The following is a 24,768-nucleotide window of genomic DNA, read 5'->3' on the forward strand; positions in this document are numbered from 1 at the left end:
AATAGTTATAATACTTTATATCAAAATATTGTGTTATGATTATCAACTAATAATAGTACATCTATATTATATTATGTTGTGTCATATGAAAGTATAGTTTAATATAGTATACTAATATTATCATTACTATGGTTTTGTTCAAAGCTCTGTTAGCAAAAGCTACACTTCTAAAAGCTCTACTACCAACAACTATTCCAAAGAGGATGTAAAGCTGTATTTTGCCTTTCAAATTTGATCACGTAGGTTAGTGAGCGAGCAAAGGTTTGCTATGAAAATGTTTTGGGGTGCTAATTAAGTATTGGTTGAAATTTTCTGAGCAAATGTTGTTTTGACAACTTAATATTCAATAATTCTCCTTTTTTTTTTGCTCATTAAATATTCAAAAATTTGTATTATTGCGAGTTATACTAATCCTCTCATGCCACATCGCATAATATAGTGTCCATTAAGGATAAGATTAACAAGCATTATCCAAGAACATTAACATCCATGTTATTGGGTGGAGATGCTCACAAACAAAATTCAGACTCCTTATACTACCTTTTGGGTTTTTCCATGTGAAGCATCAAGATTGATAGGCTCACTGTTGAATTCTACAAAATGATAATTTGTTACAATCATTGTTTCAGTACCAAGAAGATTTTATGTGAGCACCTCATATCCAACATTCAAAGCCCAATCTAGATTTCATTTGTAATAAATTGTACTTGCAGTGCGCATAAAATCTTTGTACATAGCATGGACCATTTGTCTATTTCCAGCCAAGTTGGAGCGCACTGCGCCCACGTAGCCGGCGAGCGACACGTGACGAGTCCGTCCCGCAACACGCGTCCGCTCACCGCCTCCCTTCCCTCCCCCTCCCAAAACTTTAAGCCCGAGAACGTAGAAGAAAACAAGCTCAAAACCGGGTTAAAGAAGCAAAAGAAAATGCCTCCTTTCGCCTCCTATTCGCGCTTCCGCGCTCTCATCTCCACCGCTTCTCGACGCCTCCACGCCTCCCCCACGAGGCCTCAGCGGCGGACACCTCGCCTGGACGAGGTGGGGCCCATGGCATGCCGCCTCGGGTCCCGCTCCGTGGTCCGCTTCCACGGTCCCGACACCGCCAAGTTCCTCCAGGGCCTCCTCTCCAACGACGTCCGCCCTCTCGCCCGGCCCTCCTCCTCGCCTTCCTCTCCGTCGTCTTATTTACCGACGCCCAACGCCGCCCACCAGTTCTACCCCGCCGTCTATTCGGCGCTGCTCACCCCCCAGGGGAGGTTTCTCTACGACCTCTTCCTCTACCGGCCGCCGCCGGTCGACGGGAAGCTCGACCCGACGGGATCCGGGCCGGGATCGGGAGACGAAGAGGAGCCTCTCACCTTGCTGGCTGATGTTGATGCAGCAGTCTTGGATGAGCTCCTGGATTGCTTGAGGAGGTAAGCTCTTTGATTCCTTCCAAATGATTCCATACGTCTCTTCTTTAAATGATATTCAGATTCAGATAAAAATCGAACTCTTTGTCTATCATTTCCTTAGATAATGATTCTTCCTGAATGAACTTTTTGACATTCTATGGGTTGATAAACACTAGTTATATAGAATTAAATACAGATTGGTGTTTAAGTAGGCAATTCCTCGAATGGGTAATGGACATGTTAATAACATATATTCTAATAGAGACATGGTACTGTTGGCTCGAGATTGGCCTTAAGAAAACTTTCAAGTTTGAAAAAAAGGCACTTTTTAATCTTATCGATTATGATATGCGGTGTGGATCTTTGATTTGGATGCTCTACTATTTATTTTGAGGTCAAGATTGGTAGATACCCTCTCCTCGTGAGAGGGGCAAAGTCTATCTCTCTCTACACAAGTATGTAGATATACCGTCAGAAAAAAGTCGAAGCCCCTTGAAAAGAAAAGAACTATATTTTTCATAAAGTCATTGGCATAGAAGAGGCAATAATTTGATCTTTTTTTATCATCTCAAAACATGATTTTTTGGATAACCAAAAGCCAATATTCATTTGAAAGGAGTTCAATACTTGAGGATGGGTTTAGGAAGTTATCTCCCTTCCTGGTGCTTGAAGCCTCGCAGGCTTGATCCAAGACTTCCTTTTGTTAAGGTATCCTTTGACCCCTTTTTTTTTGGGGAGAGCCTCCTTGTGGATCCTGGTGGGTTGGATTCATTGTTGGAAGAGCCCTGTTCTCCACCAACTTTAGAATCTGCATTCAAGAATTTGCAAATGATCTAAATGCATGAAACATCTCCAAACTTGTTAATGTGTCTGACCCAGATTTTCTAGAGCTGGTCCATATAACACTAAAGATGCACCTAGCAGTAACAAGTGCATTGATCCGATTGGGGAGAAGAAAGATTTTCTTCAATCTGCTCAACTCAAATCTTTCAAAAGAAAACTAGAAGAAGATGGAGAAATCTCGCAAGTAGGGCTTTAAGTCCTTTTTTCTTTCATCGATGATTAAAAATATGAGATACATAGCCTCTATTTATAATGTGAGGTCCGCCCTAATATAATTTGGGTCGGATTTCTCTTTCTAATTCTAGTAGGACCGTTTTTTCTTAAATAAACATCTCTAGTAAAAAAAGCTAAAAATCTCGAGAAAGTAGATTTCGGCTACTACATTAATTCTGTTTTTTGTTGCTCCACCGAATTCTTATCGGATCGAGAGCTACACTTGCTCAAAGTCTTATCCGAAAAGAAAAATTTCGGTTTGACCCGCCCATTTCGAGATCTCGAAAAGATACTCAATTTCAAAAAAAAGATCATGTCAATCGGGCATCATATGACCGAATTATGGCCTCCTGAAGTTTGGCCTGCGACTGGGCTTCTCGATGTAGCGGATTTCGCTCATGGACCCTGTCCAACCCTACTCGTAATGGCCAAACTGGTCCACATCGAGTTCAATGATTCTTCTAGATCAAAACTTTTCTTGTTTAGGAGATTTAGCTCCTGCTAAATCAGAACTGATGATGGAAGAACGCTTGCTTTTCTGCCTCATGTCTGAACCACTTGGTTTTGCTCGAAGATAGAGAGCTACGCTTGGTCGAAGTCTTACCCAAAAAGAATACTTTTGGTTTGACCGGCCCATTTTGAAGCCTAAATGATAGAACTTTGGCCTGATTCAACCTCCTAGAGGGTTGGTACAAAGTTGTAGATCTCAAAAAGATATCCAATTCAAAAAAAAAGATCTTCTCAATCGGGCATCGTATGACCAAGTAATGGCCTCTGGAAGTTTGGCCTACGACTCATCTTTCTGATGTGGCGGGTCTCGATCCTGAACCCTATCCAACCCTACTTGTAGCGGTTAAAATATTCCACATCGAGTTTGGTGATCCTCCTAAATACTCGTAGTGGCCAAAGTGTTCCACATCGAGTCTGGTGATCCTTCTGAATACTCGTTGTGGCCAAAATATTCCACATCGAGTTTGGTGATCCTCCTGAATACTCGTAGTGGCCAAACTGATCCACATCGAGTCCGGTAATCCTTCTGGATCAGAGCTCTCCTTGTTTAGAGGATTTAGTTCTTGCTAAATCAGATTGAAGATGGAAAAATGCTTGCTTCCTTGCCTCATGGTTGAACTATTTGGTTTTGCTCAAAGATAGAGTTGTTGGTGCTTGTATTGAAGGCATCATCAATCGAGACAATCTTAGTGAGTTGGGCTATCTTCTTCTCTAGTTGTACGAGATGTTCCATCATCTCATGATCCGTCGAGGTAAAGTAGCAGCCATACACACCTTTGTCCTTCAATATACTTCAAGCACGAATAGCCCTTCTTCTAATTGCTTGTACCGCTCGCACATCTGGACCATGCACTAAAGTTTCCATAGATGTAGAGAACCAAAGCTCTGGTACCAACTTGATCTGATCCGATCAAGTTGGAATTCCACCAGATAAGAGCATAGCTCTGATACCAACTTGATCTGATCGGAAAGAAGGAAGATTTTCTTCAACCTGCTTAACTTTAAATCTCTCAAAATAAAACTAGAAGAAGATGGAAGAATCTTGAAAGTAGGGCTTTAAGTCTTTTTTTTTCATGGATGATTAAAAAACTGAGATGTATAGCCTCTATTTATAATGTGAGGTCCGCCCTAACACAATTTGGGTCGGATTTCTCTTCCTAATTCTAGTAGAACTCTTTTTTCTTAAACATACATTTCTAGTAAAAAAAATAAATATCTCGAGAAGGTAAATCTCGACTTCTACATCAACTCTGTCTTTTGTCGCTCCGAATTCTTATCAGATAGAGAGTTATGCTCGGTCAAAGTCTTATCCGAAAAGAAAATTTTTGGTTTGACCAGTCTATTTCGGAGTCTAAATGATAGAATTTCAGCTTGATTTAACCTCCTAGAAGGTTGGTCCGAAGTTATAGATCTCGAAAAAATAATAATTTCAAAAAAAGATTATCTCAATCGGGCATCGTATAACCAAGTTATGGCCTCCAGAAGTTTAGTTTGCGACTCGATTTTTCGATATGGCAGATCTCACTCCTGAACTCTGTCCTGCCCTACTCATAGTGGCCAAAGTGTTTCACATCGAGTCTGATGATCCTCCTGAATACTCATAGTGGCCAAATTGATCCACATTGAGTCCGGTGATCCTCCTGGATCATGCATTCTCCTCAACAACATAGATGCTTGAAGATTCCTTTAGGAGAAAATAATTTAGTTGCATAATATGTTGTATTAAGCTTCTCAATCTCAAACTATTATATGAAAGGGGTGTCTGAGCTTGAGCTGGGTTTGACAACAGATGTTCAAGCTTGACTCATTTATTAAATGAATGAGCATGTTATCAAGCCACGCCCAGCTTTTATTTATTTTTGCATGCCCAGAGTGTTCAGCCTTTCCTTGTGCACTAGTTGAGCTTCAAGTCATATTTGAGCTTGGCTCATTCCCTGGTTGAACAAGCTTAATGAAGCATGGTATGGAGCCATTGAGCTTGTTTCATGTGCAGCCTCTGTGTTCCATGATGGATGGTGTTTAGCGAGTTTTTGGTTCTTGTATGAACATGTCAAATAGCAGCTATTCTACTAGAAATGGTGCGTTTAGATTTTAGTTGAATTGAAACTTCTACATTCTTGTCATTGGATTGGTTATTCATGATACATTTAAAGAGTATGTGGTGGAGGAATATGAACAATTATATTATCGTATTGTAATGGAAGCTCTGATTGGTCCATATATCACAACTCTTTATTCTGTGGTTTATCTTCTAGATGTATGCTTCATTTCCTTCCTCGGGATTAGATAATTTATTATGCAGTCATAACAATGTCACATTGAGGTGAACTTTTGGACATTGGAATGGGTTTGCTTTGTTGGGTGAGGATTTTTTTTTTTTTGTTGTTGTTGGGGGGTGGGGCTGGAGGGCAGAGGGCGGGGGAGTAGGATGAAACAGGAGCTGAAACTGTGAGTAAGCAGCTTAATGAGTGTTCTAAGCTTATTTCTGATACTGAAAGTCAATTGTTTTCTGTGTCTTCTGTTTACTACTCAAAATATGCTATCAAAATGTTAGAACAGCCTGTAAACACCCTCCGATCTTTCAGTATTCGACCAAGCATTTAGATTGACTATTAAAATGAAGTGGCTAAAAAAGTTATATGCTGTTTTGAAAAAGACAATTTGCTTATATCTTGATATATTTAGGAGGACAAATAAGAAGAAAAGGTGTTTGCTGTCAAACAAAAAAAAGAAGAAGCCAAGGATGTATCTTCTATATTCTTTTACATAATTTAATGCCCATGTACCTAATTGGGTCGATTGACCTGTGTATAAAGCTGGATCCTCTCTAATTGCAGATTCCATTGGTTACTAAAAATTTTCTAACATTAGTTTAATGTAAAGTTAGTCTTCTACTGGTCACAGCAACACATGCACAGAAAAATAGCAAAAGCATGAGCTGAATTTCTAGTGCATAATTAGATGTTATATGTTGTTTTCTCTTTATAAGAATAGTAACCGTATAGTGTAATTCCTGTTTTTCAGAGTTGTCAGAAACTTTTTGATGGTTAAATTATACAATCAAGAAATAAGTGGTCCTGATAGTTCTTCTATGCATGTGCCATAGATATCGATTGAGATCCAAGGTTGAGATAGAGAATGCAACCAAGGAATTCTCCTGCTGGCAACGGTTTGGCAGTAACCTCTCTAACACTGCATCATCAGTTCAAGAACCTGAGGCCTCATCAGTTGGATGGGGAAAGGGTGTTGATCATGCGGGTCAAGCAGCTGCACAAGGAAGTAACCTCGGTTGGCAATGGTTCAAGGATCCCCGATTGGCTTGTCTAGGATTTAGAGGAATCTTCCCATCTAACATAACCCGTAAGATTAGTGACACACTCAGTGTATTTGCATCAGCATTCTGTTCATTAATTATGCATGGTTATTACTTGCACCAATTAGGTAGATATGGTTATCATTCACACCATCTTCAAACTTTAAAACAACATTTGCTATTAATTTTCTATAATTTTCTCATCTAATCATTGTAATTTCTTCTATAGCACCGCTGGTTGAGTCTGACAAGGAAACTGATGAACAAAATTATCTTCTATGGAGATTAGAGAGAGGAGTTGCAGAAGGTTCAACTGAGATTCCAAAAGGTATGGTTATTTACATTCGTACTGAATCCACTACTTTCTCCTGCTTCTTGTTATACATCTAGTGGCAGTTAAAACTGATACTTTATTCTGCCAAATTCATGCCAACAGGCTAAACCTGTTGTTTTAGATTCTAGTTGTAGAATCTAGTTATAATTGCATTTTGATATTTGAGGAGATATAAAATATTGATGTTTCCACTAAATTACGAACGTATTATTCAAAGTTCTCTTGGGTTAAAACGATAATGTTTTAGAAGTATGACATCTCCAAATATCTTTCTAAGCAAAAAAAAAGAAGAGGAGTAACGAGAAGGTGGAAGTTAGATATAATGATACTTCAAGCACATAACCAACCCATCATAGCAAGGTCAGCAAGATAATATGAAAAAGAGAGAAGGATGATGCAGTTTACATTGTACCCTTCATGTTAGGGTGAGATGATTCATGAATACATTCAGGGATGGTAATATTAGACATGTTTTTAAGTGCTCACCTGTAGTGGGTCATTACTGGATTGAGGCATTGGCTCAATATGCGCGGTGCAATCTTAGTGCACAGAATTGGAGTTCTAGTACAGCACAATGCATGTCAGATGGCAGCCGTGTCGGCCACTTGCCAGCATCTCTTTTTCTCAAGGAATTTAAACCTTGATATTAGATACTAGAAATGCTCATTTTAGGGCTACAGTAAGTGAGTAGTTAGACTTGTATTACTAAACCAGAACACGGGGAAGTGATTCAAGCTGAAATGATTGACTTTACACATCTTTGGCACCATGACACCGTGAAAGCAATATATGGAAAGTAACTCTTTCAGCCTTCAGAGACTTCTTTGTTTTTGCAGTCCATTAGATATCTAGGACTTGCTCTTGACTAGTAACATTCTATAAATTAGGTGCAACCAAGTGTAGAAAAAAACTTATGCTGATTTTAGGATCTCGAGAAATTCTGCAGTTTGTTAGCTCAAATGGAGTACTAGCAGTTATTGAAGACTGACATTAGAGAGCCATTGTTAGCAAAAAATGTAGTTGATGGAACTCTTGTGACGGGATTGAACAGAGGAGCCTACATTTTGACAAGTGTCTTTGTTGACAGGGATTGTGTCTGGCATCTATCGGAACCATTGGTGAAAAGGCTTGATGCGAGATGAATTCTAGGTCCTTGGTTGAAAAAGCTAGCTGCAAGATTGACAAAATGTTAGGGTTTATATGGTAGAAAAGTTGAGGGATGGCTTAAAACGTTGAGTTCTAGCCGTAACAAAGAAGCAAAGTTCAATACTTTAAGGATAAATTGAGGTGGGGATGGGGAAGAAATTTGTGATCTATGAGAGCATCAATATAATAAACCTGGTTAACATTTATAAGTGCCATGCCTTGCCTGTCAAGAAATTGGTGTTGAGTTTACTAAGCTTGTGAGGATATGAACCTTTTTGTTGGGAGAAAAGTTCACGGACTAGGCAAAGCTAACTGAGGAGGTGTCTAATTCCTTTTTGTTATTTCTAGTTGGTTTAAAGATTGTTCTTATTTTGCCTTTAGTCAATGTGGAATGGTTGTAGATGGTCTAAATATCTTCTTGTGAAGGCAGTCATGCTTCGACTTAGATCTAATGTAAGATTGACAATGAGATATTGGAAAGAGGTTCTGACTAATGATCTGCTATCGGGCTAGGCCATGTTCATGCTAGGACAATTCAATAGTAATGTCAAATCTCTAGATCGGGCCTGGTTTGGCATCAAGCCAATTCTTCCAGCCCAAAACCAACCCAATAACAAATTGGCAAGGCCTAGCCAGGATTTTCATCGCTGCCAAAATCTTAGTTTGTATCAGTATCAGCCACCCCTCAATTCAAAATATATGAAAATCTCAGCTCTATTATCTTGGCTGATATAAGCGTATAAAATCTGAGATATTGGCTAATACAATATATTCATGTTGGTTGATATTTCTCAATGAATTGGCTTGCCCCTACCTAGATGGAACTAGCTTGAACACCAGGAAGGATGTGCCCGAACTAGCTTGCCAGGGGAGGGGGAAGGGAGAAATCAAGAGAGGGATGAGCGACAAAGAGAGAGGGGGGAGAGAGGGAGGGAAGTGAATGGAGAGGTTTGAGAGGAAGAGATGGGGTTGTACTCTCACCTTTCTGATTAGATTAAGATTGTGAATGCATAAAACATTGGGGCTTGGTTGGGACTAAGCCTATTTAGTTTTGTTTTGCCTGGGTCCAATCCAAATCCTGGTCGGGCCTGCATATTTGAGCCTGCTCTTTAGGACAAAATGTCTGCCTGAGCCTGTCCAAGATTGAGCTAGGCACATCGGACCTACTCAAGTCTAGTGGTGACAAGCAATTGCTTTCTTCTATCATAACAAAATCATTTATAGTGCATTTAAGTCCGGGATTTCAACTTAAGAGTGGTTTGTTTGCTTATGTGTTTTATATATAATTGAGAACTTACAAAGATGACGGGGACTATTGATTCTTTGTTAAATACCAACATGATAGATGTTCAAGAAATCATCCATGGTTCAACATCGTCTCTTTTTTACACTTGGTTGTGATTTTGTGTCATCTGGTCTGGTTTCAAGTGCAGTTTATGCTACCTAACTTGCTCAAAATCCTCCCTTCTTTTTTTTTATATTCTTTTCGGTAAGGGAAATCCTACTTTATTTAGTTCTATTTTTTATTTGAAATATTCACCAACTGCTCAACACCTTATGTCATTATTGGTTTAAAATCATAATTTCTTAAAGGTTCTAGATTCTACTTGTAAGACACTGAAAAACTGGTCAACACCTTGTTTGTTCTTCATCTAAATAGTCACTTTGTATTACCCAGGCGAGGCTATTCCTCTTGAATACAATCTTGCGGGGTTGAATGCTATCTCATTTGACAAGGGGTGCTATGTGGGCCAGGAGCTTGTTGCTCGAACACACCATCGTGGTGTCATTCGCAAGCGCTTGCTTCCACTGAAGTTTGTAAATAATAAAGGAGAAGGTACTGGTTTCTAGGTGGAAACTTTAGAGTTCATCAACTGGTGTAAGTATGATATTTGGTCTTAGATGCTCATGCATTTTTCTCATCTTGATCAGAACTTGAACAGGCTGTATCACCAGGTTCAGAAGTAGTCGATAACACTTCTGGTAAGAAGGTTGGGACTGTAACAACAGCTCTCGGATGTCGTGGAATGGGCTTGCTGAAATTAGAAGAGGCCTTGAAGCAATCCCCAGCATTGAGCATTAAAGACAAGGATGATGTGAGGATTAAGGTTATCAGACCAGATTGGTGGCCAGCTGAATGGGCTCCAGAGCATGAACAACAAAATGCAGCTCCTTAGTAGGCGAATTCTGAGACCAGGGATTCGATCATTTATCATCTAACTCTAAGGGAAGGTAAGATCCAAAACTCGACCGGTGAAATTTCTTGGAAGTTAAACAAAAATAAGCACAGCTTCAGTACCTAACATATAAAACGGGATGAGCTGGGCTTACTCTGCCAACTTCTCGGAACAATAAGTACAATTTATTGTATTTCATAGTCTATAATGAAATTAGAGGTGCAGAATGGCTTCATGTTACTTGCAATCACGTACCTTGAGGCAATCAGTGGATTGATTACTAGATTCCTTCAAAAGTGGTTTTGGTGATTGTAGCCAATTGCAATAGCTGTAGTGAATTTGGTGTTTGAAATTCAAATTTACGTGAATCTTTTATAATAACATGTTGTCTTTATTTATATAACTAGTGCTGTTGTCATAGAATGTCTTGCAAAAATGATATGCATGATTTTTCATCTGGTCAAAATCTTTACTCAGATATCCGATATATTTGTCACTCGAAATTAAAATCAGTGAATAGGAAAATGATATGTTGATTATTATAGATCAGCTCAAATGAAGGCCTTATTTTACATTTGATGGAAAAAGTTCCTATTGAAGAGCAATCTATAGTTCTATGTAAAAACACAAGGCTGTTTGGCATTTCATGACAAAAAAAATTGGGAAATGCTTTGGTTCCCAGGCGAGACATTGCTTAGGATACCGGAGATTCATATTTGCAGAATCGAAGCCCCATCCCTTGCCACAAGTGGAAAGGGTTGCGCCGTGCAAACAACTATTAGCTGGTAAAATTAGGTAAATCTTTCAATAGGATTTGACTGATCTATGCCTTTTAAAATTCATGAGCAATAAATAATTTGGATATTGAACAAAGAATGTCAAGATTATTAAGTGTTACGCAGACATGCACAAAGAAAACAAAGCATCCAAAAGAAATGAATGGATACCGAGAGTCTAAGATACACATTTTCTTAGGCAATTTATTTTCTTTTGTTCTTGAGATATTATTATTCTTTTTGAGTCTAGTAATAAAGAAATTTCTATGAAGATGAGCATCTGATGGACCAAAGAAGGGCTTCCTCCTGATAGCCTCGTCCCTTGGAGCAAGTTAAGCCACCCTGCACTTTTATAGGCTTGCACACTAAATTTTTTGATATAAATCCGTCTCATCTTGGAACTTCGGGGTATACAATATGATAAGTTCTTGATCTCAGACCAGAATCAGTTAACGAGGGAAGATGGTCATGTCAAAACCCATTTCCATTGGACTAGTCACAAAGTTGATGGCTATCAAAGTTCCAAGAAGTTTTTCCTAAAAATGATTTCAAACTTTCACTGTGATTGACTCTCATATCTCGAGTACTGCTTTTGAGGATCTACATTCATGCCTCATCGATTCACCCTCTTCCTCTCTTTTTTTTAGTAAAAAATAGAAAGCCGGGCCACACTTCTACAATGGAGCCACCGGCTTTCATAGAACAATATTGTGGCAATATAGGCTTAAGTGGGTTTATTGGATCATGAGGCAGAGGAGATTAAAAGTTTTATGAACCGTACTAGTCAGTTCAGCCCGTATCAGACCGGACCGATTTGGTTTAAGTGTGAAAAATAATTCCAGCCCCGAAGGAGCCAGAATTGAGCGGTACAAGTCTGGTACTGATACAAACCTTTGGAATAGCATGCCCATGCGGGCACATTTTTCTGTGCGCATGTACGTACGCGCTGCACATTGGCCGATTCGGTACCGGTTCAAACTGATCTGAACTGGAACTATACTGATCCGGTAGGGGACCGCCTACCAATACCGGTACAGCGTACCTTGAGTTTTCTATTGCTCGTTGATCATAACTAGAATTTTATTACTCAAATAGGTAGTAAATTACAAATCGCCCTTCATTTTGTAAAATTAAAATCTAATTATATTACTGCATTATTTTTCCAGAAGAAACCATCAAAACATCTTTTTGCGCGGGTAAAAATGCAGCGAGATTGCCGCTAAAGCAGAACAAACGTGAACCCTTCCACGAAAAGTCCGTTCGAGCAGATAAAAAGAGAAGACTTTACCAAGTTAAATAAATAACATAAATATAAAAGGAATGACTTTCCAAAGGTTTATAACATATCAGAGTCGATATCCATTCCACAAAAGGCTAATGCTCTTTTAAAAACATAAAGTTCAATAATATCTATCACGCCTCAAGGCATAATAGACACCACATATGTAGGGCAGACCCTACAAACATGCAAGCCTATTGATCAAAGATTCAAAATATAATAATCTTAGAGCAATAATAATAACAATAATTCTTCAATCCTCAAAAATTAATTTATTCAAGATCTAATGAAATCATTCTTAAAATCAAATAGCTCAAAGTAGCATAAATCAAAATATGTTAACTAATATTATTATTCAAATCAAATAAAATCTTCAAACTAAACTGAACTAGTCTAAATAAACTATACTTGAAATCCAAATAATCACGAATATTTTTAGAAGATCTAGTGTACTCTCTCAAGTCCTGAGCAATCATGATTTAGGATCTGAAAAAAAAAAGCAACATAACACATCAAAATGAAGTCTAAGCATGTCAAGAGAATAAATAATCAAATAGTATAACACTAACTAAGAATAAAACAAATCTTGAATAACACATTTTTTTTTTTTTGAACTTAATTTTTCGTAAACTGATACTATACTCAACACCAGCATGGCCATGTAACCCAGTAGCATGGGTTAGATCGTAGAAACAGGGTGTACAAAGTGCCAGATAATAAATACCATTATTCTAATCACCGGTGGCTTGGTGTCGAAACTATTTTTTTAGATTATAACTCAATAGGACCAACGAATAATGCTCATTGGCGGATCCAAATCATAGTCGTACTGAGAAAACATATATATACAAAATAAATTCATAATTTATTCAGTCATATTTTTCAAAATTCATCTTACAAAAGTATTAAAATACATATCATAATTAGATAGTAATAATAACATGCCTGACCCATTTAGTCAAGTATAAAACAAAAATCAATCAAATTTAACTAACTAATTATAATATTTTAAAGGTTATTAGAAAATACACTTTGAAGTGTTAAGTTATTTACCTCTTTCTACTTCAAAATCCCACTTCAGTTAGACGGGTTGGGTTCCTCTGCTTTAATATCATTAAAACACAATTAATTTTATTATTTATCTTAGAAGCCAAGCAAAGTTAAATTAAAATACTATGGGGGATATGGCTTCATGCCCAAATTAGGGTGATGGAAAAGCAGGGTCTGTTAAACGGTGGTACCCGACAGCATAGATCGATTTGAACAAGGTGAACTCAACTGGTCAAGATTAGAATTGTTTAAGTAACTCAACAAAGATTAGTAGTGACCGAATTTTTAAGGGACCCGGCAAGCTAGGACTGAGATAATAGCCTACCGGTCAGGTACTGGTGCGGTTCGGGGCCTCTACATAGGGGTCATCTGGGATCCGAACAAAAGAAAGACTGGGCTTACACTAAGATCCCTAGGTGTGCTTAAAGAGAGAGAGAGAAAGAGAGGAAAGAGAGAAAGAAAGGTAAAGAGGAGAGAGAAACTTAGTCTGGGTTCGATTAGGGGTTTGGGTGAGCCTGATCACGGGTCTGGTTTGGTGGTCTAAGTCAACCATCAGGGAAAAGTCTAAATCTAACCATAGTATGGACCCAATCCATGGATGGTTCTCTTTTTAAAAAAAATAAAAAAAAAATTAAAAGATGATGAAGAAGAAAATGAAGAGGAAGAAGAAGGAAAGAAAGAAGGAAAAGAGAGAAAGAGGAATAGGGGGTGGGTGCCAGGGATCGAGTGGCCAATCATGGTGGAGCCGGTGGCGGAGGTGGCCTCGGCGATGATGGCAACAGCCAAGGACCGCAGCAATGGCTGGGACGAATATCGTAAAATCTTTTTGTAGTCCAGACCTTAAACAACTTCTTATAAAGTAATTCTAACTTGCGACCAAAATAATTAACTTCAAGCTAGAAGTAATATCATAGTATACCCCCATATCAAATTGAGTTTCCAAATTAACTAATAAATAAATAATTATAATGCACAATAATATTCCATGGCCAATCCTCCTACACATAATTTTCATCAAAATCTAATTAATCATAACCTGAAATACAAATCACTCCACTGTGAAAACTCTCAACCAACTTATTCACACTTTAGCTACAAGCACAATCAAATGGCATTCTGATTTCAATGAAAATAAAATAAGTATCACAAATAAGATTCGGATAAGATAACACAAATTTATCATGAAAAGCAAATAGAGGCATCTATCTCATTGTCTAATTTTTACTCAACTCTCAAACTTTCTGATGAATACTAAGAATCCTAAAAGCTAATCTCTAATATGACTATCTCATCATAATTTACCGGCCACACCTCGCACCTCCGATCAGAAGCTGGAACAGGGATCAAGATTTTTCCTATTCTGATCTCTTTCTTTTTTATTTTTGAATTTTAGATTGAAGTCAGTTGGGCCTGCCAAGTTCAGTCCAATATGGGCCCATTTGAGCTGGTTATCACAATATCGGTCCTTCCAAGTCTCATGCATTTTCAAATTTGTCGCTTACCATCATACACAAATTCTAGAGAAACCAGGGAGGGCCAACCAAAGTTGTCTACAATGCAAAGTTGATGCTTTGAAATAAATGAGACCCCATCACCAGCAGATCTCCCGCTGAGAAAATTTCATGAATCATAACCTTTTAATGCCTTACAGATGGAGGCAGACCACTAAATGCAGTTAGCATTTGGGCTACCATCTAAATACGCATCCTTAATGGAGCCTGATGGAGGCTAAATCTAACCTACCAATCATGGGTTAACACATGGCATCTAGAGAAATCTATTTTGGTTGGACTCATATTTTTAGACTGATCCGGATAAGAACAACTGAGAGTTAGCTCTCCACTTGACTCTGAACTCTAGAGTCTAACTTTGGTGGGGCAACAGCTCCACACCTATAAAAGAAGGCTTGAGGCATCACACACATTATTACTATATACAATACTTTGTACTTTCTTTTCAAGTCTTCTTCTTTTTCTTCTCTGTCCCGCGACCGGATCAACTCCAACAATCTTGTGCCTTCTTCTTATGTGCAGATCAGCATCTCCTTATCATGTCGATCCATCAGCACCCTTTCGATCATCGACCGGATTCTAGTGGCAATAGATTGGCATTCTCTGTGCAAATGAAAATATATTCTTTCTCTTCCCTTATTTTATCATGAGGAAAAATATGTATCTTCTCTACCTCACCACCTGGCGAGTAGACTTGTCGGTCTATCATCCATGCAATGCCATCCCACCGAGGTGTAATGCCTCGAGCCATCACTCCTCTACACTGGCATGTTTGCCACCAATTCACGACTCGTTGCCATGTTGTGATTAGTAAGCCGAGCCTCGATGAGCTCTTGGTGTCCCCGAGCACTCTTAGCATGACTCTCGCCATCGATGCGTCGTGACTCTCGTCGCCAATATCTCGTGGCCATTTCCAGGCATCTTGTGAAGTATCTTCAGCAACGGTCTTACCAATGGCGCATCTGCAAGCACCTCCATGGCCGACTCCACCTTCGTGGCCATTGCCGAGCATCACCTTCTCTCCGTGGCCGATCCCTCTTCTATGGATGTCCTTGAGCGTAGGGGTGGCAATCGGGTCGGGTCAGGCATAAACAGATCGGGTCAAATACAGGTCGGGTCAGAAAACTATAAATCTGAACCCGACCTGTTTATTAAACGGGTCAGGAATTACAAACCTGAACCTGACCTGTTTATTAAACAGGTAACCCGACCCGACCCGTTTAACCTGTTTAATAAACAGATAACCTGTTTATCCAACCCGACCCGACCTGTTTAACCTGTTTGCCCAACCTGACCCGTTTAACCTGTTTAGACCTGTTTAATCTGTCCAACCCAACCTGTTTAACCTGCCCAACCCGACCTGTTTAGACCTGTTTAGACTAGGGGTGGCAAAATATGACCCGACCCGCCAACCCGACCCGTGTTCGACCCGCCATAAACAGGTTTGGGTTTGGCCTAAACAGGTTCGGGTCGTAAACAGGTCGACCCGTTTAACCTGTTTATTAATTGGGTCGGATACGGGTTTTAGATGTCTGACCCGTTTAAACCGTTTAACCCGTTTAACTGTTGGGCAGGTTAAATAGGTCTAAACAGGTTAAACGGGTTAAACGGGTTAAACAGGTTAAACGGGTCTAAACAGGTTAAACGGGTCTAAACAGGTCTAAACAGGTCGGGTTGGGCAGGTTAAACAGGTTGGGTTGGACAGATTAAACAGGTCTAAACAGGTTAAACGGGTCAGGTTGGGCAAACAGGTTAAACAGGTCGGGTCGGGTTGGGTAAACAGGTTACCTGTTTATTAAACAGGTTAAACGGGTCGGGTCGGGTTACCTGTTTAATAAACAGGTCAGGTTCAGGTTTGTAATTCCTGACCCGTTTAATAAACAGGTCGGGTTCAGATTTATAGTTTTCTGACCCGACCTGTTTATGCCTGACCCGACCCGATTGCCACCCCTAGTTTAGACCCGTTTAACCTGTTTAACCCGTTTAACATGTTTAACTCGTTTAACCTGTTTAGACCTGTTTAACCTGCCCAATAGTTAAACAGGTTAAACGGTTTAAACGGGTCAGACATCTAAAACCCATATCCGACCCAATTAATAAACAGGTTAAACGGGTCGACCTGTTTACGACCCGAATCTGTTTAGGCCAAACCCAAACCTGTTTATGGCGGGTCGAACACGGGTCGGGTTGGCAGGTCGGGTCATATTTTGCCACCCCTACTTGAGCGTAGTCGTTTTCAAGCGTTGCCTTCTCTCCATTGGTGATCCCTCTTCCGCGGTTGTCCCAAGTGCCGCCTTTTCTCATCAGCAGATTCCTCTTCCGTGGTCGTTCCCAAGCGTCGCCTTCTTCTTGAGCGCTGCCCTCTCCCTCTCCATCGATCTGCCACTTGACCGAAGTCCCGCTGCCACACTAGCACTTCAGACTCGAAGTATCCAGAGAAGAAGATCCAGCAAATCCGAGTTGGATTCAGATCCAACTAGACCTGCAAATCCAGATCTGATCCATCTAACTGCAGTTGCCATGGATGCAAGTTAAATCCAGATTCAATCAAACCTGCAAACCTAAACCAAATCCATTTGGGTTCAGATAACTCTGACACATCATCAACGATGGCAGCTACTACATCAGCATCGGCATGGCATCAGGCCATGTCAGCCTGCCAAGTTTGATGCCACCTCATCATCTATTATTGATCAGCTCAGTTGGTATTGAGTAGACCAGTTTGGTTTCTTTGACCATCCGATTCACTTATTTTTGAACTAGTTCTAGACGGATTTAAATCGGCTTCTTTTGCTTTCAAGTATGCTCTTTCTGTTTTTGGCCTTTGTTTGTCCTAATTTTGATTTTTCAGTTTTTTTTTTTTTGCATATACTTCCTCAATTCATTATTGCATACTTGTAATTATGGATAAGTTTGATGTCTTACTACCTATTTTTACTATTTTGGATGGATCCAACACATTATCGTTATCAAACTGACTCCGCTGGCATGCAAAATGGCAAAACTTGTCGAGCTCAATGATATAGGTTTGTAACCTAAGTAGAATAGTATATCTCGTGGGCCTCAAATAGGTAATGTGTACATGCCATGTGTGAATTATATATTCATGATCTAACCACTTGTGAATGGTTTTAAATGCATGACTAGATCTAGCTTTCACAATTTGCGACCCTACAAAATTTAAGTCTTTAAGGTTGTACATACAATATCATCTTCCAAGGAGTGGGAACCAGGAGACATAACTCCTAGAACACTGACCTAAACAATAAGGTGGGAACCATGGGACTCATCCTAGGAGCTAGGACCACCAACTTCAGCAACAAGGTAGGTCTCATCCTAGAATCACCAACCTCAGCAACAAGATGGGAACCATAGGACTGATCCTAGGACAACCAATATGGGGCACCAAGGTGACAACCGTGAGACTAATACTGAGGACCGTTGAGGTGAAAAATCCTAGCTTGGGCTAGGCTCAGATCAAAAGTGGCATATCAAAGCCTGATGTGGTGGAAATCCTAGCCCAGGCTAAGCTCGGATCAAAAGTGGCATGGTAGAGCCTGCCGAGGTGAAAAATCCTAGCTCGGGCTAAGTTCTGATGGAAAATGGCAAAGCCTAACCTGACTGATCGAGTGCAAAGCCTATTGAGGAGAAAAGTTCCAGCATTGTCTAGGTTCGGATGGGAGATGCCCGACCTAGAATTTATTGGCAGCTAACCATCAAACAACTCATCCAAAAGAAAGACCCAATCAGCCAAACACTGACAGCTCGATTTCTTAAGGTTAGGAATGGGGGCAAGGGTCTAGCAACCGACATTAGGCCATAATGCCTCTCAATTCGACCTCATACAATAACGACTCCTGGAGACCGATAAGATAAATGGCTCGTAGAGACCAATACAATAACAGCTCTTAGAGACAGACCTAGAGGGCAATAGCAAAAATAAGCCGAACACATACAATAACGGCTACCGAAGACCGATCTTGCACAACAACAGCTCCTAGAGTCGACGTAAAAAAAGAAAAAAACCCAATAAACAAAACTTCAAAACTTAACGACTTCCGAAGGCTGGACTAGGGGTCAAGGGTCTAAAAGCTGACCTCATACACATATGGCTTAAGCAATCACGGCTTATAGAAAACCGACCTTCAAACTTAAGGCCTTCAACCACCGGACAAAGAGGGCAAAAGTTAAAGAGCCAACCTCAACGGCTCTCAAATTAAAAAGCCAGTCTTATGGGCTCTCAGATCAAAAAGCCAAACTCAACTGTTCTCAATTCAAGAAGTCCATCCAACGGCTCTCAGAACAAGATCTCAATGGCTCAAATCAACCAAAGATCTACGCGCCTAATCACATTTCCAACCTAACAAGATGTCTATCCAACAGCTCTCAGAACAAGATCTCAATGGCTTATATCAACCTAAGATCTATGCGCCTGATCACATTCCCAACCTTACAAGATGCCACATATCTCGTCATATGAATCCTTTCGAAGTTCAAAAAAATTTACCCAAATAGTCCGCTAAAAATTCAAGATTTCCGCTCAAAGACAAGTGACCTATAATTGGGCCCATCTATTTACTTCCTTAGCCCAAGCCAAGAGAATAGCTCGAAAGCGGAGGACATACGATGTCGTCCAAATCTAACTTACCAATCATGGACTGACATATCATCAAGAAAAACCTGTTTCAGTTGAACTCATATTACTGGACAAACTCGGATAAAAAAAGCTGAGGGTGTCAGCTCTCTACTTGACTCAGGACTCCGAAACCGAACCCTAATAGGACAATAACTCATCTATAAAAAAAAAAAAAAGATTTGATGTACCAAATACGCATAACACACAATACCACATATAATAATCTCTGCTTTCCCTCCGAATCTTCGTAGTTCCCCAACATCCTACCTCTAATTTAAGCATCGAATGGCATCTGATCAAATCCAACGACCTTTCATCTTCGGTACCTCTTCATCCACCATATGGATCCATCAACATCCTTCCAATCACCAGATCGAATTTTGACAGCAACAGAGCCAATAATGATCTTCAAATCCACCATGTGGATCCATCAACATCCTTCGGATCCACAGCTCGGATTTTGATGGCATCAAAACCATTGATGATCTTTTAATATTCCACAAGGTGCCAGGACATGGCCTCACACCAGGAGGAGCAGCGTGCAGTGTCGGCAGGTTTGAGGTGAGCTCTGACCAGAGGCATGGAAACATTAGACATCTGCAGGCCCACACCATCACTCTACAACAGCTAGCACCATGAATGCTCCACAGTACTTGGGCTAGTGCTACCCCCACTACTCTTATCCACGGCTAAAGCAGAAACACACGCATTGGATATTTGGATGTGCCCGACCTTTAACATGGCGCTTTCCCATGACACAGAATATGAGAATAATGCAGGACAAAATCAGCCTGGACTCTGGAGTCACATGTTGCACCAAAGTCTATTGAACGATATCCTGATTGGGCGGAGGCGTGACGCATGAATCTATTTTTGGTGGTTTACTTATTTCATGTCTGATGATTTAATGAAATTATTTTTTCTTTTACTTTGACAACATAATAGAAGCTGTTTATTGATTTATGGAAGCCAAGGTACGAAAGATTTTTACTGTGAAAGTAGACTTACTACAGCCGAACCACATTATCTCTTGGTCTCTACTCTTTCTCTCTTCCTCCTTTCCATTACAATCTTCTTTGGATTCTAACAAAATCCTTGGCCTCACACATATGGAGTCCTTTCATAGCCCAGACAACAGAGAGAACTAGCACAGTAACTGCCAAACTAGAATTCGGAAAGAGAAAAAGTAACTAGAGATACAACGATCTGCCTTCATCTTAATCTGGAGAGCAACTCTAGCTCAAAGGTCAATTGTTAGGAACCGAGAAACAAACATTACATAACTCAAAAGTCCTCATTCAAAGGCACAATGCACTTCAAAATAAATCCTCCCTAGCATGTTGCATTGGAATCCCTCAGACGAGGAATCTGAGCATAGGTTAAGAAGATCAGCAACCGAAGCTTAGCTGCTGAAGCACCGCCTCCATCGTCGGCCTCTGGCTTGGACTCTCACCTGTGCAAACCAGGGCAATCCCTGCTAGCTTTGCTGCCTCTGGTATGGAGAAGTTCCCGGCGAGATTTTCGTCGAGGAGGTTTTCAAGCTTCGCAGACTCAGAATTTAGCCGCAGGTGGGAGACATTGCTCTTCCCTGTAAGGATTTGGAATACAAGGACTCCAAAGGCATAGACATCACTCTTTTCTGTGAATCGGCCAATAGTGGTATATTCGGGGGCCAAGTAGCCCATGGCAGCACTGGCTTTGAGGGTCGAGTAGACGACATCGTCTGCCAAGAGTTTGTGCAGACCAGAGCCAGAGAGTCGAGGAGTGAAATTATGATCAATGAGGACCTTCTCTGCTGCTATGTTTTGGTGGACCAGAGCAGGCTTGTTTGGTCGATTGCTGTGTAAATACTCAATACCTGGATTAAGTAGCAAACAAAGCAACCAAATCAAGTTCAGTCAGGTTCACAGTGTTTTCTCACAAGGATAAATTCTACCGAATCACTTGAAGTAGATAAGTGAAATAAAGACATAACTAAAACCAACAAAAACTGGCCCTACTCCTTTCATGCGCCCCCCCCCCCCCCCCCCAATCAATGAGAAGCTTAAGCAAACAAATTCCTCATGCATAATTATTCAACAGAATTTTTTTGTTTAATGAACAATGACAAAATTGAAATGAACAATTATCATAGACCTCATCAAGTCATGCATGGAAACATGAAAAAAATTAAGAAACAAGAGGTTCAAACTTTAGTACCTTTAGCAATGCCTTTGATGATGGATACTCTTGTAGGCCAGTCTAGAACCCTGCCATTCACATTATCCTTCATATCCAGATACTGTGATAGGCTCCCATTTATAACGAAATCATAGACAAGGAAGCACTCCCCCCTACCTCTAGAACAGCAAAAGCCCCTCAATCCAACAAGATTCTCATGCCTCAACAAAGTCAGTATCTTCAACCCCTTCAAGAAGTCAGCCTCCTCAGTTTTGCAGCTTGTCTTGTTGATGCTCTTCACAGCAACCACAGTCCCATCTCGCAAGAGGCCCTTATAAGTTGCAGCAAAGTTGCTCTTCCCCAGCAAGTTGACATCCGAGAAGTACTGAGTCGCACACTCCACCTCCTCAAGATTGAATCGAAAGCTCTGAGAAACCTCCTGAGAGATCCCAGCACCGCCTCGCCCATCAACCAACGAATCCCATCCACTGGAGTACTCGAGGCTGATAAGTGGGGAGGCACTCTTTCGATAGAAATCCTTGGGCTGGTCAGTGCTTAGCCGGCTATCTGAAACCTCGAGCGCACTACCGATCTTTTGCTTCCGGCGGCGATATAGTGCAAAGGCCAATAAACTGATAACCAACCCTCCAACTGCCATAGCAACTATTCCAATAACAACTTTTACCGCAGAGGATTTTGAAGATTTTGGGCAGTGGGAATGGTTGCAATGTGTGGTAACGTTCGCCGATTGTGGGATCTCCTGTCCAAAGGGTTCAGGTTTGCTAGGCTTGAGGGGATCATCTGAAGGGCAACCTTTGAGGGAAGTGAATCCAACTCCACATAGACCGGTGTTGTTTCCGTACTGGAATCCTTCATTCAGCCTCTTTAAATCTTCATCCAGATCAAACAGTATTGTCTCAGCTCAGTAAGAACTCAACAAAGCAGCAGAGAAGAATCAAATTTTTTGAACAGGAGAGAGCAAGTGAGAGTTACCGGAAGGGACGCTGCCGGAGAGGGAGTTATTCTGGACATCGAATACTACCAGCTGAGGAACCTGAGCAAGCTTCACAGGAATTGAACCAAAGAGATGATTGAAGCTCAAATACAGCCTCGTCAACTGAGTTAAATCTCCTAAAGTGGCCGGAATGGCTCCTGTCAACTGGTTATAGCCCAGCTGCAACACTACAAATAGAGAAGGAAAGCAAGGAACAAATTAGAATAAGAAAGGGCTAAAATATACAAGGGAAAACAAAGTTTTATTAGCTCAACCGATCAAAAATCCGTGAAAAACTAAAAGCAGGAGAGTAAACTCAGATAAAAACAAAAAAAGAAACAAGGAAAACCCAAACGCGCCATCAAATTTTCTCTAAGCCTAAAGGAAGGGCTTTTTTTTTCTCTAACTCTAAAGGAAGAGCCTTTTTTTTTTTCCTCTAACACTAAAAAAAAAAAAAGCAAATGAAAGGCAAAGGAAGAGCTTTTTCTCTAACTCCAAATAGAAACTTATAGCAGAGCTGCAAACTTTGAAGTAAAAACAAAGCTTTATTAGTTTTAGCCGATCAACCATCTACAAAAGTAAATATCAAACAAGGGAGTAAACCGAGGTAGAAAAAAATGCAAGGAAAACCCAAATGCACCATCAAAATCTAATTTTTCTCTACCTTTAACTATAGAGTTACAGAAGAGTTGCAAAAAATTTCATTATTTTTTTTTAAACATAAGGCAAAGGGAGAAAACCAAAAGTTCAACAGTAAAGCAGATTTTTTCCCAGGACAAACTACAGAGAAAGGGGGAGTCCAAAAATCCAGCTCGGAAATCGTCAACTAAACCATAATCTGTTCGCAAAATCGAAACTTTTGTCCGTTTAAATCACTCATTCCCACAAAACACCATAAGAACAAAAAACCCAGCTGGGGAAATGCACCAAAACCCGAGATTTATTCTCACTTCTAGTCCTCACTACCCTACCCTAAGGCCAAACTCACCTTGCAGGCTCCCCATTTTGCCGATCTCCACCGGAATGCGGCCGGAGAGGTTGTTAACGTTGAGGTAGAGGTCAGAGAGCTCGGTGAGGTTAGAGATTTCTTTCGGTATCTCCCCTCTGAGAGCATTATAGTGGAGGTACAGCCCCGAGAGACACTGGAGCTCGGCAACCGCCGGCGAGATGAACCCCGAGAGGCCCTTCCCCTGGAGCGAGATGTTGGCCACTTTGCCGTGCTCGTTGCACGCTACCCCTTCGAAATCCCCTCGGCAAGGGTCCCCCTTGCTCGTCCACGAGGCTAGAATCCTCCCCTCGGGGTCCAGCGCTGCTTTGACCTCCATGAGGGCTCTCAGCTCTGCATTCCCCTGAACAGCCCTGGGGCGGAGAAGGAGAAGGCAGAGGAGGAGAAGAGAGAAGCCATGGAGAAGAGGAATCGATTCCATGGACCCAGAACGAGCAAGGAAGAAGGTAAACGAGGCACCTTTATCTCTATATTTCCCTTTGTAGGAGAAGAAGAAGACCTACAGAGGAGAGAAGAAAGCGGTCAAGCTTGCAGTAGAAAAGGCCAAAAGAAGAGAGGGAGAAGCAAGTATTATATTTATTAAAAAATAAAATGGAGAGTATTTCAAAAAATAAAATAAAAAATGGCCACCGTCTGATTAGAAAATGGCCATGGAAGATCTTTTCTTATAATTTTTCACTTTGGAGTCAACAAATATCTGACAGTACATATGTCTCAATAGGAAAATCGTAGTTATGTAGCTATTAGAAAACGGAAAACTTAAGAGAGTATTTCAAAAAAAATAAAATAAAAAATTTATACATGTGGAACAGCGCAAGACGATTGGGTGCCGTCCACCGTTTGATGGAACATGTAGCACAATGGCAAATTTTGTACCTATACAGTTCAGATGGATCGCTCAACGAGGTTCAGATGATGTCCACCGTCTGATTGAAAGTTAGTTCTATTGGAGCATTTCCTTTATAATTTTTTGGTGGAAAATGTAACTAAATGGCAAAGTTGTAGTTATATAGCTATTAGGCAAGAAGTAGAAATTAGGAGGTGTTCCAAAAAAATAATAAAATAAAAATTCATATTAGTGGATCGCCGCATAATGTTCAGATGATCTTCGCCGTCTGATGGGAAAATGGTCCGTGGAAGCCTTTGGTGATACACGTAGTGCAGCGGTAAAGTTGTAATTATTTTAGATCTTTGTGGTATGTTTGGAACGGAATGCACTTAAAAATGTCTTTTTCATCGAGATTCTATTTTTTTAGCATTTTTCAGGTCCAAACTTTATTTGATTACTTGCTGAAATCGAATCATTTCGCTGACACGGTAAAGCTTTAACAGCTTTTTATCAACTTTTCTCTTCGAAAAGGCCAAAAAACAAAAATAAAAAAAAGGGAGAGCAATGTTCTATTTTTGACTCCCGTACAAATTTACA

General features: G+C 40.4%; 2 protein-coding genes across 2 annotated transcripts; one reads left to right on the forward strand and one right to left on the reverse strand.

The window, feature by feature from the left end:
• Positions 1-774: 774 nt before the first annotated feature.
• Positions 775-10,350, forward strand: LOC103708270 (Glycine cleavage T-protein family). The gene is made up of 5 exons (XM_008793112.5): positions 775-1,415; positions 6,067-6,320; positions 6,503-6,601; positions 9,432-9,590; positions 9,686-10,350. The coding sequence occupies exons 1-5, from the start codon at positions 928-930 to the stop codon at positions 9,928-9,930; spliced, it is 1,245 nt and encodes a 414-aa protein (XP_008791334.5). The 5' UTR covers positions 775-927; the 3' UTR covers positions 9,931-10,350.
• Positions 10,351-20,327: 9,977 nt separating this feature from the next.
• LOC103708290 (receptor-like serine/threonine-protein kinase ALE2) lies at positions 20,328-23,882 on the reverse strand. The gene is made up of 4 exons (XM_039114787.3): positions 23,325-23,882; positions 22,336-22,524; positions 21,382-22,233; positions 20,328-21,040 (listed from the first exon to the last, which is right to left on the reverse strand). The coding sequence occupies exons 1-4, from the start codon at positions 23,761-23,763 to the stop codon at positions 20,571-20,573; spliced, it is 1,950 nt and encodes a 649-aa protein (XP_038970715.2). The 5' UTR covers positions 23,764-23,882; the 3' UTR covers positions 20,328-20,570.
• Positions 23,883-24,768: the final 886 nt, after the last annotated feature.

Source organism: Phoenix dactylifera, chromosome 16, assembly GCF_051530095.1.
Source record: "Phoenix dactylifera cultivar Ajwa chromosome 16, Ajwa_hap1_PhDact_Kaust_v1.1, whole genome shotgun sequence".
In the NCBI taxonomy this organism is placed as follows: Eukaryota; Viridiplantae; Streptophyta; class Magnoliopsida; order Arecales; family Arecaceae; genus Phoenix; species Phoenix dactylifera.